General features: G+C 44.2%; 1 protein-coding gene across 2 annotated transcripts in view; it reads right to left on the bottom strand.

Moving 5' to 3' along the window:
- TNRC6B (trinucleotide repeat containing adaptor 6B) overlaps positions 1 to 13,529 on the bottom strand; it is a 244,520-nt gene that overhangs the window by 38,290 nt on the left and 192,701 nt on the right. The window contains exons 7-11 of one of the 2 annotated variants that reach the window (XM_034987461.1): positions 11,322 to 11,663; positions 6,585 to 8,906; positions 4,836 to 4,994; positions 3,273 to 3,448; positions 122 to 196 (exon numbers count right to left, since the gene is read on the bottom strand). In XM_034987461.1, coding sequence (XP_034843352.1) covers positions 122 to 196; positions 3,273 to 3,448; positions 4,836 to 4,994; positions 6,585 to 8,906; positions 11,322 to 11,663 — 3,074 coding nt within the window. The other variant, XM_034987462.1, reaches the window with a different exon arrangement.

Consider the following 13,529-nt stretch of genomic DNA (forward strand, 5'->3'; position numbering starts at 1 on the left):
AGAAACATTGCTTAACCAGTTTCTAACTCTGTAATGTTGTATTCTATGTGGCAGCGGTCTTAGCATTTGTACTAAAAGTAAAAGCTGGGCTGTATTACACTTGTAAGAAAATGAAACTTACCAGCAATCCCATATTTGAAAACTGTTTGGCAAGAGGATTCATCCATGAATCATTGTTTCCTCCTTTCAGTGAGCACTACAGAAATGAAATATGTAACCTCAGAACCAAATTATTTTCTCTCACTTCATATCTGAGTTGCATTTAAGTACTGATTGAAAATGCAGAACCAACAGTTTACCTTTTTTAACCCACATTTCCCTCTTTAACTATGGTTATTTTGATATTTTATCCGTTAGTCTGAAAGATTAATAAGCTTTAGATCTGTGTTTTCATTCTTATTCTATTCGTCACACTGAATTAGAAGTAACTGGAAAAACATTGGTCAGCTGGGCTGTTTTTTTTTTTTAAGATTTTATTTATTTATTTGAGAGAGAGAGAGAGAGAGAGCACAAGCAGGGGGAATGGCAGAGGGAAAGGGAGAAGCAGACTCCACACTGAGCAGGGAGTCCAGTGCGGGACTCAATCCCTGGACCCCAGGATCATGACCTGAGCTGAAGGAAGACGCTTAACCGACTGAGCCACCCAGGCACCCAGGTCAGCTGGTGTTTTTACCTTATAAACAGAAGGAAATATCAGATCTTCTAAAATACAATGTTTGCATGCTAGTACTTTTCCTTTTACTATCTCCTTGTAACCCGGTTTGTATTAGAAGAAAAGAAAGAGTTCAATGCTAGTGCCTGTTTGGAAAATAAATAGGCACTAGCCTGTTAAAACAGACTATTTAAGCTGGTCATTAGTCTCTGTGTGGATACAATGAGGACTCATCCACGCACCCTTCATCTGCTTGTTTCACAGTATAAACAACAGGGGTCCCCGTGGGAAAAAGGCCCTAACAGAACACATCTCTGATCTTACTGCAAAGGCAGGCAGGCGCTGAGTTTTTCTTTTTTTTTTTAAGATTTTATTTATTTATTTATTTGAGATAGAGCGAGCATGAGCAAGAACGGGGCAGGGGGAGAGGGAGAAGCAGGCTTTCCGCTGAGTGGAGAGCCCGATGCGGGGCTTGATCCCAGAACCCTGGGATCATGACCTGAGGTGAAGGCAGACGCCTAACCAACTGAGCCACCCAGGCGCCACTGAATTTTTGTTTCTTAAAGGACCTAGTTTCTTCCTGAAACACGACACCCAACATCAATCAGCTCCCCTTTTACTTCTACGGAGAAGGCAGGTAGAACTGTGATGAGGCCTTGGTGGGGACGGGGTGATGGGGCTTTGTGCACTTGTACATTCTACAAATAAAAACTCTGTGTTTTGATGATATTTGTTATGTCAATTTTATTATTCTTTTTTTTTTTTTTTAAAGATTCTATTTATTTATTTGAGAGAGAGAATGAGAGACAGCACAAGAGGGAAGAGGGTCAGAGGGAGAAGCAGACCCCCAGCTGAGCAGGGAGCCCAATGCGGGACTCGATCCCGGGACTCCAGGATCACGACCCGAGCCGAAGGCAGTCGCTTAACCAACTGAGCCACCCAGGCGCCCCAATTTTATTATTCTTGAAAGTGAGTAAGTTCACTAACGTTAAAGGTTTTAAGGTCAAGAAAGCCCTCAATGGAGGGATGGGAGAATTGGTAGTTTTTGTTTAACGCAAACAGTTTCAGTTTTGCAGATGAAAAGAGTTTTGTGGCGAGATGTGGTGATGGCTGCATAACAGCGTGAATGTACTCAATGCTACTGAGCTGTCTGTGCACCTAAAAATGGCTAAAGTGGTAAATCTTACGTTATCTGCCTTTGATCACAATCAGTAAAAAGAAGGCCCTGGATACAAAAGGTCAGAATTGTCAGTCATGGGGCAGAAACACTGAATTCCCACTGAGCTGGATCAATTACATCTTGGGGCCACCCGAGTGGACCAGCACCTTTCCCTCGCTCGATTCCCGTCAATCAGCAGTCTCCCTCGACTGTCTTTTCATTCCGTCTCACTGGGAATTTGTAAATGACAAAAACAAAGCCACAGCAAGCCAGACAACATGAGAGTACAAAGATGCTGAGAAATTTACTGAATAATTACTTCTGTGACTAGGGGGAGGAAACAGAAGTCCTTAGAAGGGAAACTGTAACTGGCTGCTTAAACAGGATGCCTCCAAAAGGAACTACCTGTGTTCTTAGGCTACTGAGTTACCGTATTCAGCACAAAATGAATATCCTACAGCAAAGGGGATGAAGGTACAGCCCCCTTAGCCAACTGAAGACCTTCCAGGAGGGTACTTGGTATTGGAAACCAGGACAATATTCACTGTGAAATGTTTCACAGGGCAGCAAGTCTCCCATGTTGAAATTAAATATATGACTGCCCATTCTTTATTTCCATCAATTTATCTGCAGAAGGGAAAGAACGCCTCTGCTGAGAGAGTGGTTCAGGTTCAAAGACTTGTGCTAGATTGAAACCAAAGTTCTCATCAAATTACGCAGATCAAAGTGGAAACTGAGTTGCTCTAAGACAAGGAAAGTGACAATTTTATTTTTTTTATTTATTTATTTTTAAATTAAGAAGGCTCCATGACCAGTGTGGAGCCCAGTGTGGGGCTTAAACTCACAACCCTGAGATCAAGACCTATGCTGAGATCAAGGGTTGGATGCTTAACCAACTGAACCACTCAGGCGCTTCAGAAAGCAACAACTTTAGAACACAACCCGGTATGGGATGTAGATAAATCAGCCGGTTGCTACAGCAAGGTTACGCACTGGCACTTCACTTTGTTGGGAGAATGGTTCTGGGTTTTGGAATTTCCTTAATCGGATAAAAACCAGTCATGCTGATCACCACTGGAGAAGCTATCTTTCTTTGGTTTCTCTTCTATATATCATGGGGACTTACCCTAAGGACTTCCTTGGCTTTAGAATGCAAAAGCATAAAACATTTATAAAGTGTGCCTTGAAAACTTCCAAAGAGTTATTATCATATGGAAACTAAAAGTGGAAAAAAATCTCCTGTCTTTGAAAATTCCACTTTGCTCACAGCAACAGCTCTGTAGTTCGAGGTTTCAAGGTCATGGGGAAGGAAGATGAGGAGTAAAGAGGAAGTAATTATTTGCTCTTGAGAAAGTATTTTCCCCCTTATTTAGGACCTCAGGGACTCCTTCCATTAGAAAATTCTCAGTTCTGCCTTCTAAGAATGAAGAAACAAGCTCAAACATTTCTAAAGTGGGCTACCTTCATTTGCTTCTTTCCTCCTTGTCCCCAGCTTGCTGAGTTGTGGGAGGAAGCACTTCCCTGAGAGCCGGCGGTGTTCCAGACTCCTCCATCATCCTCCTCTTCCCAGCTGGGATGGCGAGTTCCCGTCACTGGACCATCACTCTCCCCCCAGCCATCTTGCATAGATTTGGAATCTTTAAGAAAAGAATGGATCAACCCTATGTAATAGCTGTATATGACAATACCCACAATGATCAGTCCTTATGAATGCAGCATTTTAGGGTATTTGGCATCTTATCTAATCCATCTATATGGTGAGGCAAACATTCTAGCCCCTTCCACATTCGTATTACCCAGACAAAGGGAAGGTGTAAGTACAGCTTTAACTATAGATATAGAAGATCCTGAAGAAGAGAAGACATTTTTTAAACTGTGAAGGTTTTGTGATGGAAGAAGGGTGATTCTAAGGTTGGGAAAGACACGGAAAAATCCTGACAGTACTGCTGAAGTATCTCCTTGTGCCAAAGGTCTGGTTAATGTCTTCCAACAGCCATTTTGGATCTATTTCAAGTTTACAGCGTGGTATTTCCCATGATGATACAACCAATTTTACAGTGAAAATCATGATGAAATCATGGTCTTTATAAAGCTATTTCTCTGAAGTGAAGTAGATTCATAATTTTTAAAATGCAAGTTACAGACACAAGAATGAATTTCTAGGATATAGCTAAGACTGTACTTCATGGGGCGCTGTAAGAGTCATAAATGTCATACAATAAAATTGACAACAGAATTTATTATTCTTGTTCAAATTTTGAGCATACAGTATGACCACATTTTTAAATCAAAAGATAATTCCTTAAGTCTGCAGTATGGCAGAAAAGAGATGTTGGAATACTTTTTAAGAAAACGACAAACAAGTGAAACTTGAAACTGAATTTTTCAACTGAGGAACATCCAATGAGACATTCCATAGCATCGGTTTACAAAGTTTTGCAAATTACTGTGACTAAACATTGCCAGTTGGATCAAGGATAGCTTAGACTTTCAATGATTATGAATAAGTGTGACATGCTTTGTATAAAACACTCAAACGAAGAAATCTTTGTTGGGTTCAAGAAACCTTATGTGTTCCTATGTGGGTGGAAGTATGAGAGGAGAGACAAAGGGACGAGGAAGAAACAGAAGGATAAAGTCACTGAGTAGTAGAGACTGTGTTCCACAGTAAAAGCCAGGAAAGTCTTTTTAAAAACTATACTAACAAAGGGGCAGAAATGCAAGAGAGAGATGGTGAGCAATATTTAAATCACTGGCAAAAAAAGCACCATGTCAACATTTCAATTCTGGCCAGATACTAAACTGAACATAAAAGAAAATCAACAAAATTAACTTCTGACTTCTAGACTGTAAACATGTTAACATATGCACAGCTAAGTCACTGCCATTTGGTACTGATCATTTATCAAAGGTTCACGGTCCTCAGTCTCACTGAAACAACAGTTTAAACATTAGAACACCCCACCAAAATGTCTGGCCCCCAAATTAATGGAGACTCCCTCACAAATAATGCTGTACACTTACTAGGTTTCATGGCATTTGGAGCATTGGAGGGTGCGTTCCCCCAGCCTGTGGTCGATGCTCCTGTGTCATCCATTTCACCCCACCCAGGACTGCTTTCGTTTGGCTCACCCCAAGCTGAAGTACCATTATCTGGAGCAGGTGGTGTGCTTTTGCTCCAGACTGCAAAGAAAGAAAACGGCTCTCTAAGAATGATCTGTTAAAGGAAACATCCTAACATCCAGGGAGCGGATATGGGGTGGGGGTGAAGGTAGGAGGAAGAGGCACTCCTCTATTCTGTTGCCATAAATACGAATGGGTTCCACCCTCATGGAGGCAAATGGCATTGTCACTTTAACTTTTGGCCCAGCAATTCCACTACCAGGGAATTATGCCATAGATATACTTGTAAAGTACATAAAATTACATGTACAACAATGCTCACTGTATCACTGTTGGAGGCCATTTGGAAGCGACCTAAATATCTATCAAAAAGGGACTGGTTAGGCCAGTTGTGTCACCCATGAAATAAATACTGTACACAAAGCAAATAAAAGACAAAAATGTATGTGCTAACATGGAAAGTTTTAAAGTATGATGAAAAAAGCAAGGTGAAGAACAGTGTATATAGTACAATCCCTTCTGTGTAAAAGCTGTAAAGGATATATTTAGCTATAGGTATGAACAAAATTTTTGAATGAGACACAAAACTCTAAGGGGTTACCTGTGGGAAAAGACCCTAGGGGCTAAGATTCTTTTATTTATTATATTTTGCTTTTCTGTACAGTTTGAGGGTTTTTACTATATGGGTAATAATTTTTTTTCACATGTTAGCAGGTTTTATGCTGGACAGGGAATTAATGAGCAATCTTTATTTCCTTCTTCATTCTTTTCAATATTTGAGGGGAAAAAAAAAGAACCAGTTAAAAGCAATCATTTTCTAAGTGGCCATAACTGCATTCACTCAACAGTATGCTTACTTGAGGAGTGGAAAACTAAATATTAATTCTACCTTAAAAACAAAAGCAAAAACTCCACCTGAACAGGGCATCCCCTTAATTTGTTGAATTATATGCTTTATGGGGACATTCAAGTTGACGATGCCAAAGATGGTATTACTAGCACTACTTTTAATTTACCAGGTATGGGGTTTCTATTCAAATAGAGCAAGAAGAAAGTTTAATTCTGGGCAACTGATTATCATGAGAGAACAATTTCTTACATGAAGTACTCCACTTCCAGAGGTGATCATTAAAAGTCATCTGGAAAGTGACTGAGACCCTCCAGATCCCAGCTGTGCCACAGCATTGCCATGGCCCCTTCGAGAACACCACAGAATACTTCCCTTCGCTGGGGAAGGAGAAACACAGAGGATATGTCCACGGGTAGAGACTGAATGGAAATCAGGTCTATTTCTGCTACTATTTTAATTCTTCATTTTTAAATCTGGAGCATAGTTTGTTTAGCAAGACATGTTCTTTGGATTCTACAAGACCAATACAATTACCAAAAAACCCCCCAAAAAACCACAAGCTTCGGGAGACTACCACAGGGATGCCATCTTATTCCTTTTGCCAAGAAAGAACATTAAAATGTACCACCAGCATCTGTTATCGCTATCATTTTATAAAAAGAGAGCTTCTGTTAACAGTAGAGTAGGTTAATGTACAAAGATTTCCAGAACAAAGCCAAGTTGAATAAATGCAGCTTAATAAAAATGCCCCGGTTTAGGATTTTTCTTTATCAAACCCACAAGAAGCAGCCATTGCCTACCTGATGCTGATTTACTGGTCATGGGGGTAGGCAGGTTTGGTTCTCGAGGTGCTGGGCCCCCTTGGGAATTCTTATCCCACAGATTCACATTCTTGTAGTTGTAACTGTTGGGGTCTCCCCACGCCGAAGTGCCATCATCGATGTCCATTTTCCGACTAATTGACTGTGGGGATGGCTCTTCCCAACCGCTGGGTTCCTCATCCTTAGGGGTTACTGGCTGTGGCCCGCTGCTCCAGTTGGAATTGGAAGGTCGTCCGTTGCCTGGAGGTGGTGGGGGTGGGCCTCCCCAGGAACCAGAAGCCTCTGGTTGTGGTGGCGGTGGCTGCTGTGGCTGCTGCTGTTGGTGCTGTTTATTCCAGGAACTGGGCTGTCTGCCGGTCTCAGTCCACGCTGGAGACCTTTTGCAATCTTCCCACCCGCCTTTGGAAGCTAGGCTTGCATTCCCACTGTTCCCCCAAGTTCCAATTTCATTCTGCCCTCCTTCACCCCACCCAGACACAGGTTTACTTGCAGAACTTTCCCAACTGCTGTTTTTCGCTTGATCAACTTCCTCTCCCCAACCATTCTTCCCAGAAGTCCATCCTTGATTGGGCTGGCGTCCCCCTCCCCACCCCTGATCCTTGCTGGAGTTCTCATTCCAAGAGGAAGAAGTCTTTTCATCTGGTCGTGCGCCTCCCCAGTTGGAAGAGTTGTTCTTGTAGTCATTCCAGCCTCCTGTGTTCTTGGGGTCTTTCCACTCTGTAGAGGCTGAGAGCTCCCCCCATCCAGACTTCATTTGATTGCTTTGGCTGGGTGCGTCTCCCCAGCCCCCTGAGTTCTTGGTCTGTGTGGCAGCGCTCTCCCACCCCTCAGTTCCTTTGTCAGATTTCCCCTCAGGCCTTGGCACCTCTTCAATATCCCACACTGTGTCCTGCTTAATTTGAGTTTGGCCCCAGCCAGTGTTTGAGAGCACCCTGGGGTCCAAATCAGTTCGGCTCAAAAGAGTCTGTAAGACAGCCTGACAATCAGGATGTGTGGGCCGGTATGACCGACGGCCAGAATTATGACTGTCACTACTTCCTGCTTTGTGGTTGCTTCCAGTGCTTTGACCTCCAACTTCACTTCCTGTGGAGCTGGAAGATCTTCCCCAACAGGGAGCCTGGGCATTGCCTTGGTTTTCAGGGAGGGGGTGGCCCTTTTGATTGTCCCATGCTCCAGTGCTAGAATTTGGTTGGTTTGGACCACTCCATTCTCCAATTTTCAACTCATCAGACCCAGTCGGCTGTTTCCATTCTCCCTGAGAGACCCCAGATGTCATTTTGTTCCCTTCACCCCATTTGTTGTCATTAGAGTCCTGAGGGCCAAAATTCCAGGACCCACCCGTAGACCTGTTATTGTCCCAAGAGTCATTTTTTGACCCAGATGATTTCTGAACAGAAGCTCCTTTCCAGGAGTCCTCTCTATCCTTTCCATTGTTCCCATTGTTTCCAGAATTGCTTTGTCCAGAGGCTGTGTCAGTTCCAGAAGGCCCCCTAGCTGCACCCCAAGATCCAACACTCCCAGTCTTTCGATCTCCAGTGCTTTGTGAAGGGGCATCAGTGCTCCTGGAGGCGTTCCCCAAGCCCATTCCAAAGGGCATTCCCTTATTCTCCATGGGGTTTGGTGAACTTAAGTTCAAGGAGTTAGTGTTTCCATTTTTTGGTCCATCAGTGTTATGAATTTGAGCCTGTTCTCTGCCAGAGACAACAAAATTAACACCCGCATTTTCCATCTTTGACTGCTGTTCCCTGGATGCCTGACCTACTGTGCTAACCTGTGCACTGGAATTACTAGTATCCGTTTCCAGTGCCCCTTTCCTAGAATTTCCTTCTTGGACCAGCGCTGGCCAGGCAGATGGGTTGCTATTTGGGTTAAAGTTGCTGAAGCCAGAGCCAGGTCCAATTCTATCCTGACCACTCACATTCCTCCAATTTCCTAGTCCATTGTTGCTCTCTGTAGTAGAGTTGGAAGATTGAACAGGTTTAGTCTTAGGGTCAGATTTCCAGACCCCAAGATTACATTCGTTCCCAGAACTTGCAGACTGGCACTGGCTCCCTTTTCCTTTGTTACTAGTGGTGCTTCCTGGCAGAGTGCTCTTCTCAGAGCCAGGGTTCGAGGCACTGTTGCTGTCGGTGGTGCTTTCGGAAGAAGACTCAGTGTCTCTGCTGGCAATACAAGGCCACTCTTCCATGTCAGACCCGTCTACAATCACCTTGTCCCGGATGTGAACTGGGTTGGGGGAGGCTCCCGGGCCCCAAGCGGAACTTGCATAATTTGCAGCAGCAGCACCTCCAAGGGTTGACTCTGGGAAAGAGATGATCTGATCAATCACAGCTACACATGCACGCTCTCCCGACACCTCAAGCTCAAACTGCCCCTAAGAGAGCTCGTCGCGTCTCCCCACAAACTAGTTTCTCTACCCAGTTGCCCTTCTTGGCTAACTGTGCCACACCTGCTCTAGTCATCGCTTCTCTTTCATTCCGCTGGGGTGGCGTACTGCTAAGTGTAAGTCCACGACATTTCTCAAAGCTGTCCGCTTGTCATTCCTATTGACAGAGAAGGGCCTTCTTATGTCTCGAGACAATGCAGTAACATGCTGAACCTGCTTTCTATTTCCAATATACTCTAAACATTCCTGGCTAGAGTAATTGTTCTGAAGCACCCCTTCAGTTAGACCACCGGTGTATGGGAAGTTTCCAACAGTTTCTTCGTGCACAAGGACAAAGCTAAACTCTTTGGCCTGGAGTTTGATCAAGATGCTGCACAACCTGGGACCAACTGACTTTTCTAGTCTTATCTTGCACTACTTTCTACGTGGATGCCACACTCCTCGATAGTCCATGACTTGTGCCTTCTCGCCCTGGCACTATTCCACACTGGCAGCAACTGGCTTCCCTTCCTGGATTCATATACTGAAATTGGTCCATCTTTCTGGGCCTAGTTCAAGTGCCGTTTCTTCTATGAGGGTTTTTGGTTCTGTCTTGTTTTTGTTTTTTTAGTTCATCACCTGAAAATAACCCTTCCCTGTCTGGAGCCATTTTGCTCAGTGCTGTGGTACTGTGTTCACATCTACCTTCCCCCACATTAGCACCAGAGACTCCCCCAGAAGGTCCCCCTCTTAGGCAGAGACCCTATCTTGCTAATGTTTGAATTCCTCATAGTGGCCAGTGCGTGGCTGCTCAGTAAGCATCTGATGAATGATGAATGCCCACCCAGCTAGATGCTGGGGCAGACGAGCATGAATCAGTCTGTATGCCCAAGGAACTCAGTCTTATAAATTAGTCTGGCTCAGCACATATTTTGGTGGAATTTGTCATATTTAGTGGGAAGAAAAATGACATGTTTTAACCCAGTAATTTCTTCTGAACTTGTTTTAGTTATTCTAACCAAGCAGCTTTAAATCACTATAAGGTTGAAAAAATATTACATAGAGCCATGTTAATAGGAAAGCAGAGAATCTCCAGCTCTTGAGATTTAGGGGTCTCCTTGGTTTTAAGAATGCAAATGAGAAAGTACTCACACTGGACTCATGTCTACAACCAGGCTGGCTAGATTTGGCTGCAGAAACACCCGATGTGACCACCCCTCACATACTTCCTTTTGCAACTGCTTATGAGGGGCCCCAAGAAGGAAGGGCCATGAGGCTTTTTCCTGCCTGCTTTGGGCCTGACCTGACGGCCACCACAGAAAAGTCTGCATAAAGCTTGTGTAACCGTGAGGTTTCTTTCCTTCTTTACTCTGCACAAGAGACAGTGATAGAATTTTCTAAGGCAATTCTATGTTCAAACTCAGAACTAGAATAAAGCATGCTCAGTTAACAATAACCAATTCATTGTTCTTGCCAAGGCTTGATGATGTTCAAGCTCTGAATTTTAGTATAGCCTCAAAAAACATTTTAAGAGCTAAGGGGAAATCTGTTAAAAGCTTTAAAAAAAGGGGGGGGGAGGGGATGTTTGGAGGTTCTTAGCTGTTAGCTGATTTAGTATTCATCTTTAAAAACTCTCAAAACTCGTAGAGCCTTTCTGCTGAAGATTCCTTATATCTACATCCAGTTTTGTTTTGTTTTATTTTTTTAAGTAGGCTCTATACCCAATGTGGGGCTCAAACTTACGACGCCAAGATCAAGAGCTGTATACTCTGCTGACTAAGCCAGCCGGGTGCCCCTACATACAGTTTTTAACAAAGCTCAAAATCCTCTGAAGAAACAATGATTTTAAAAATCTGGTAAGAAACTATAGAATGATATTATTTGATATCCCCCCCCCGACCAAGATTCTACACAGTAATCTAAGAGACGGCTGTCTCTAGACCCGCAGCGTTCTGAGAGCATAAACACAGGCAGGTAAGATTCGGAACAAGCCTGCGCACTAGTCTCACCTCCAACTGCAGCCGAAGCACACGCTGGTGCTGACGGCTGGACCCAGGGAGGCTCGAGGTTATAATGTGCTTGTCTGAGAAGGAGAAAAGGTCCCAAACGGCGATGACCAACAGCAGCCGCATTAGCCTCTCATGCCAAGAGCACATGCTGGATGCTAGCACCCAGTTCCAGAAGAGAGGTGCTGGTACGCGTTTCCTACCGGGATCCTCGCCCTGTCTTCTGAGTGACCCCGAGAGTCTAGCTAATGAAGGGTTTGGTGGCCTCTATACCGGGCAACACAGAAGAAGCGCCCGCTCTCTTCCAAGCTGCCGCGGAATCCACTCCCGACACGGATTCCTCACCTGGTGCAGTCCCACCGTCCCCCTGCAGCAGCGTTCCTGTCACTTGTGCGTTGTTTGAGTTTGCTCCAGGTGCTGTGGAGGGAGGAGGCCCTGCCCCACCCCCGAGGAGCATGCAGGACGGCGGAGGGGGCTGCCCACGTTTTAGTAACACTTTGTGGTCCTGCTGGCAACGGAATCGCGGCGGCACCTCCCGAGGCATGTAGCGGGCGGCGCTTGGCGGTTGTCCGTTCGGCACTGCCACCCTTTTGGCATTGTTGCCACCATTGACTGGTGGCGATGGAGAGCTGCCAATTGGGCTGGCGGCCGTTGGTTGGCTTAAACTTGGTTTCGTCACTTCGGGCACTGAAAGAGAGAGATTGGGAAACAGCCTTTGAAATCAAATACATTTTTCTAAAAGTTGTTTTTAAGAAAGCTTACATGAGACCACTTCCCGTAAGACAACTCTTCTTCCATCCTACTGTGGATGGACGTGGTCCTTCTAAGCTCCCCTGTATCTTCAGTTTCCTAGAGGTATGGCAGAGGTGCGGAGTGATGGTGACGAGGGCTCAAAGACAGCCAGACCACAGAATTCCATTCCATTGATTAAGGGGGAGGGGAAGCAATCACCATCAACTCCCCTATATCCCTGAAGGACTGTCCAGCAAGTCTGAGGGTACATATGGGCCCCAGGCAAAGCCCTTGGTAAAGAAAGGTTCAAGGCTCTCAACCGGAATGCCCTTGCCCTTTATCCACCTTCTTAAAGACCTACCTCGGAGAAACTTTTCTTGAAGTCCCTGGACTAGGTAGGCAAAGCACCTTCGTTTGTGCTCCTGGAACACACTGTCCATCTTTCTTTACCATGAATTGATCATATTATATTGGAATTCTCATTTACAAGCTCCTCACCCAAGAGTCCCTCAAGGGTAAGGACCCACCTTTCTTTCATCTTTTTTTCTTAGGGCCTGGCACAGAGTAGACCCCCATAGGAAACCTCAGCCCTGGAGAATTACAAAATCAACTAGGTTTTGGTTTTTACAGCTACCTGAACTCAAACACTCTTGCTTCGCACTCTGTGTAAATAATTAGAAACATTATGAACTCTTTTGCTCATGTCAAAAAAATTTTAAGGGTACCTTGTGTATTTATTCCAACTCTTTATTTAAAATAAAAATTTCAGGGGCACCTGGGTGGCTTAGTTGGTTTAGCATCCGACTCTTGATTTCAGCTCAGCTCATGATCTCAGGGTTGTGAGATCAAGTCCCGCACTGGGCTCCGCACTGGGCATGGAGACTAAGATTAAGATTACTTTCTCTCTCTCTCTCTCTCCCTCTGCTCCTCCTTTCTCTCTCTCCTGCTCTAATAAAGAAAAAAAAAGTAAAATGAAATAAAAATTTCAAATAAAACTAAATAAAAATTTCAAAATGTAGGTATTTTTCCTACTCATTTTAAAGAATTTAATGTTTTACTTTTAAAAATGGCAAATAGGAAGTCTGGAACGTGCCGGATGACCGTAAAGATATACTCTCCAGGACCCTTTGGTTTTCCCCTCAACCCTACAGAGAATGTTCTTCTGCACCTCCTTTGCTTCATCCTACCAAAAGACTGCCACCCTTTCTAAGAAAATCTACCTGGCAAATAGAGGCTGGCAATGTTACAGAAACAACCGTTGAGCCTGATAATTCAGATGATTCTGAGGCCCAAATCCCTGACATCCAGAGGAATGTTTGGGCCAGCTCTGGTGGCAGTACTGCTCTGACTGCTGAAATGATGCTAGGCCAGCATGTTGCTCGTTGAACTGGCTCCTTTATGGAGAGAGAGACATCATCAGAAATCAGGGGGCCCAATCTACTCCCACTGGACATTGATGAGCATTGTGAATAACAAGAACAAAGAGTAGGAGCCTGAAGTCACTTCAAGGCAACCCCTGGTCTAATCTTAGCCAATCATGAGGCAGTCTTGCGTCTCCCAGTAAGGAAGGGAAGTCAGAGGATCCACAACCTCTGAGTAGGATAAACCTATCTCTTGAGAAAATAAGTTGGTCATTGTCTGATATTATCAGTATATAGGCTCTGCATGACCTATAACAGCCGATAGATAAAAATAACTGATAAATGAAGATGAATTATTCAGTGATTCATTTTTTATCTGTGCCCGTAAGATTCCCATAGCAGATGGCATTCCCAATCCCCTTTCCTCTTATTATGAGAATAAACAAGAAGCTGGCAAGGG

This window comes from Mirounga leonina, unplaced genomic scaffold (assembly GCF_011800145.1).
Source record: "Mirounga leonina isolate KUSES-001 unplaced genomic scaffold, KU_Mleo_1.0 Mir_418, whole genome shotgun sequence".
Taxonomy (NCBI): Eukaryota; Metazoa; Chordata; class Mammalia; order Carnivora; family Phocidae; genus Mirounga; species Mirounga leonina.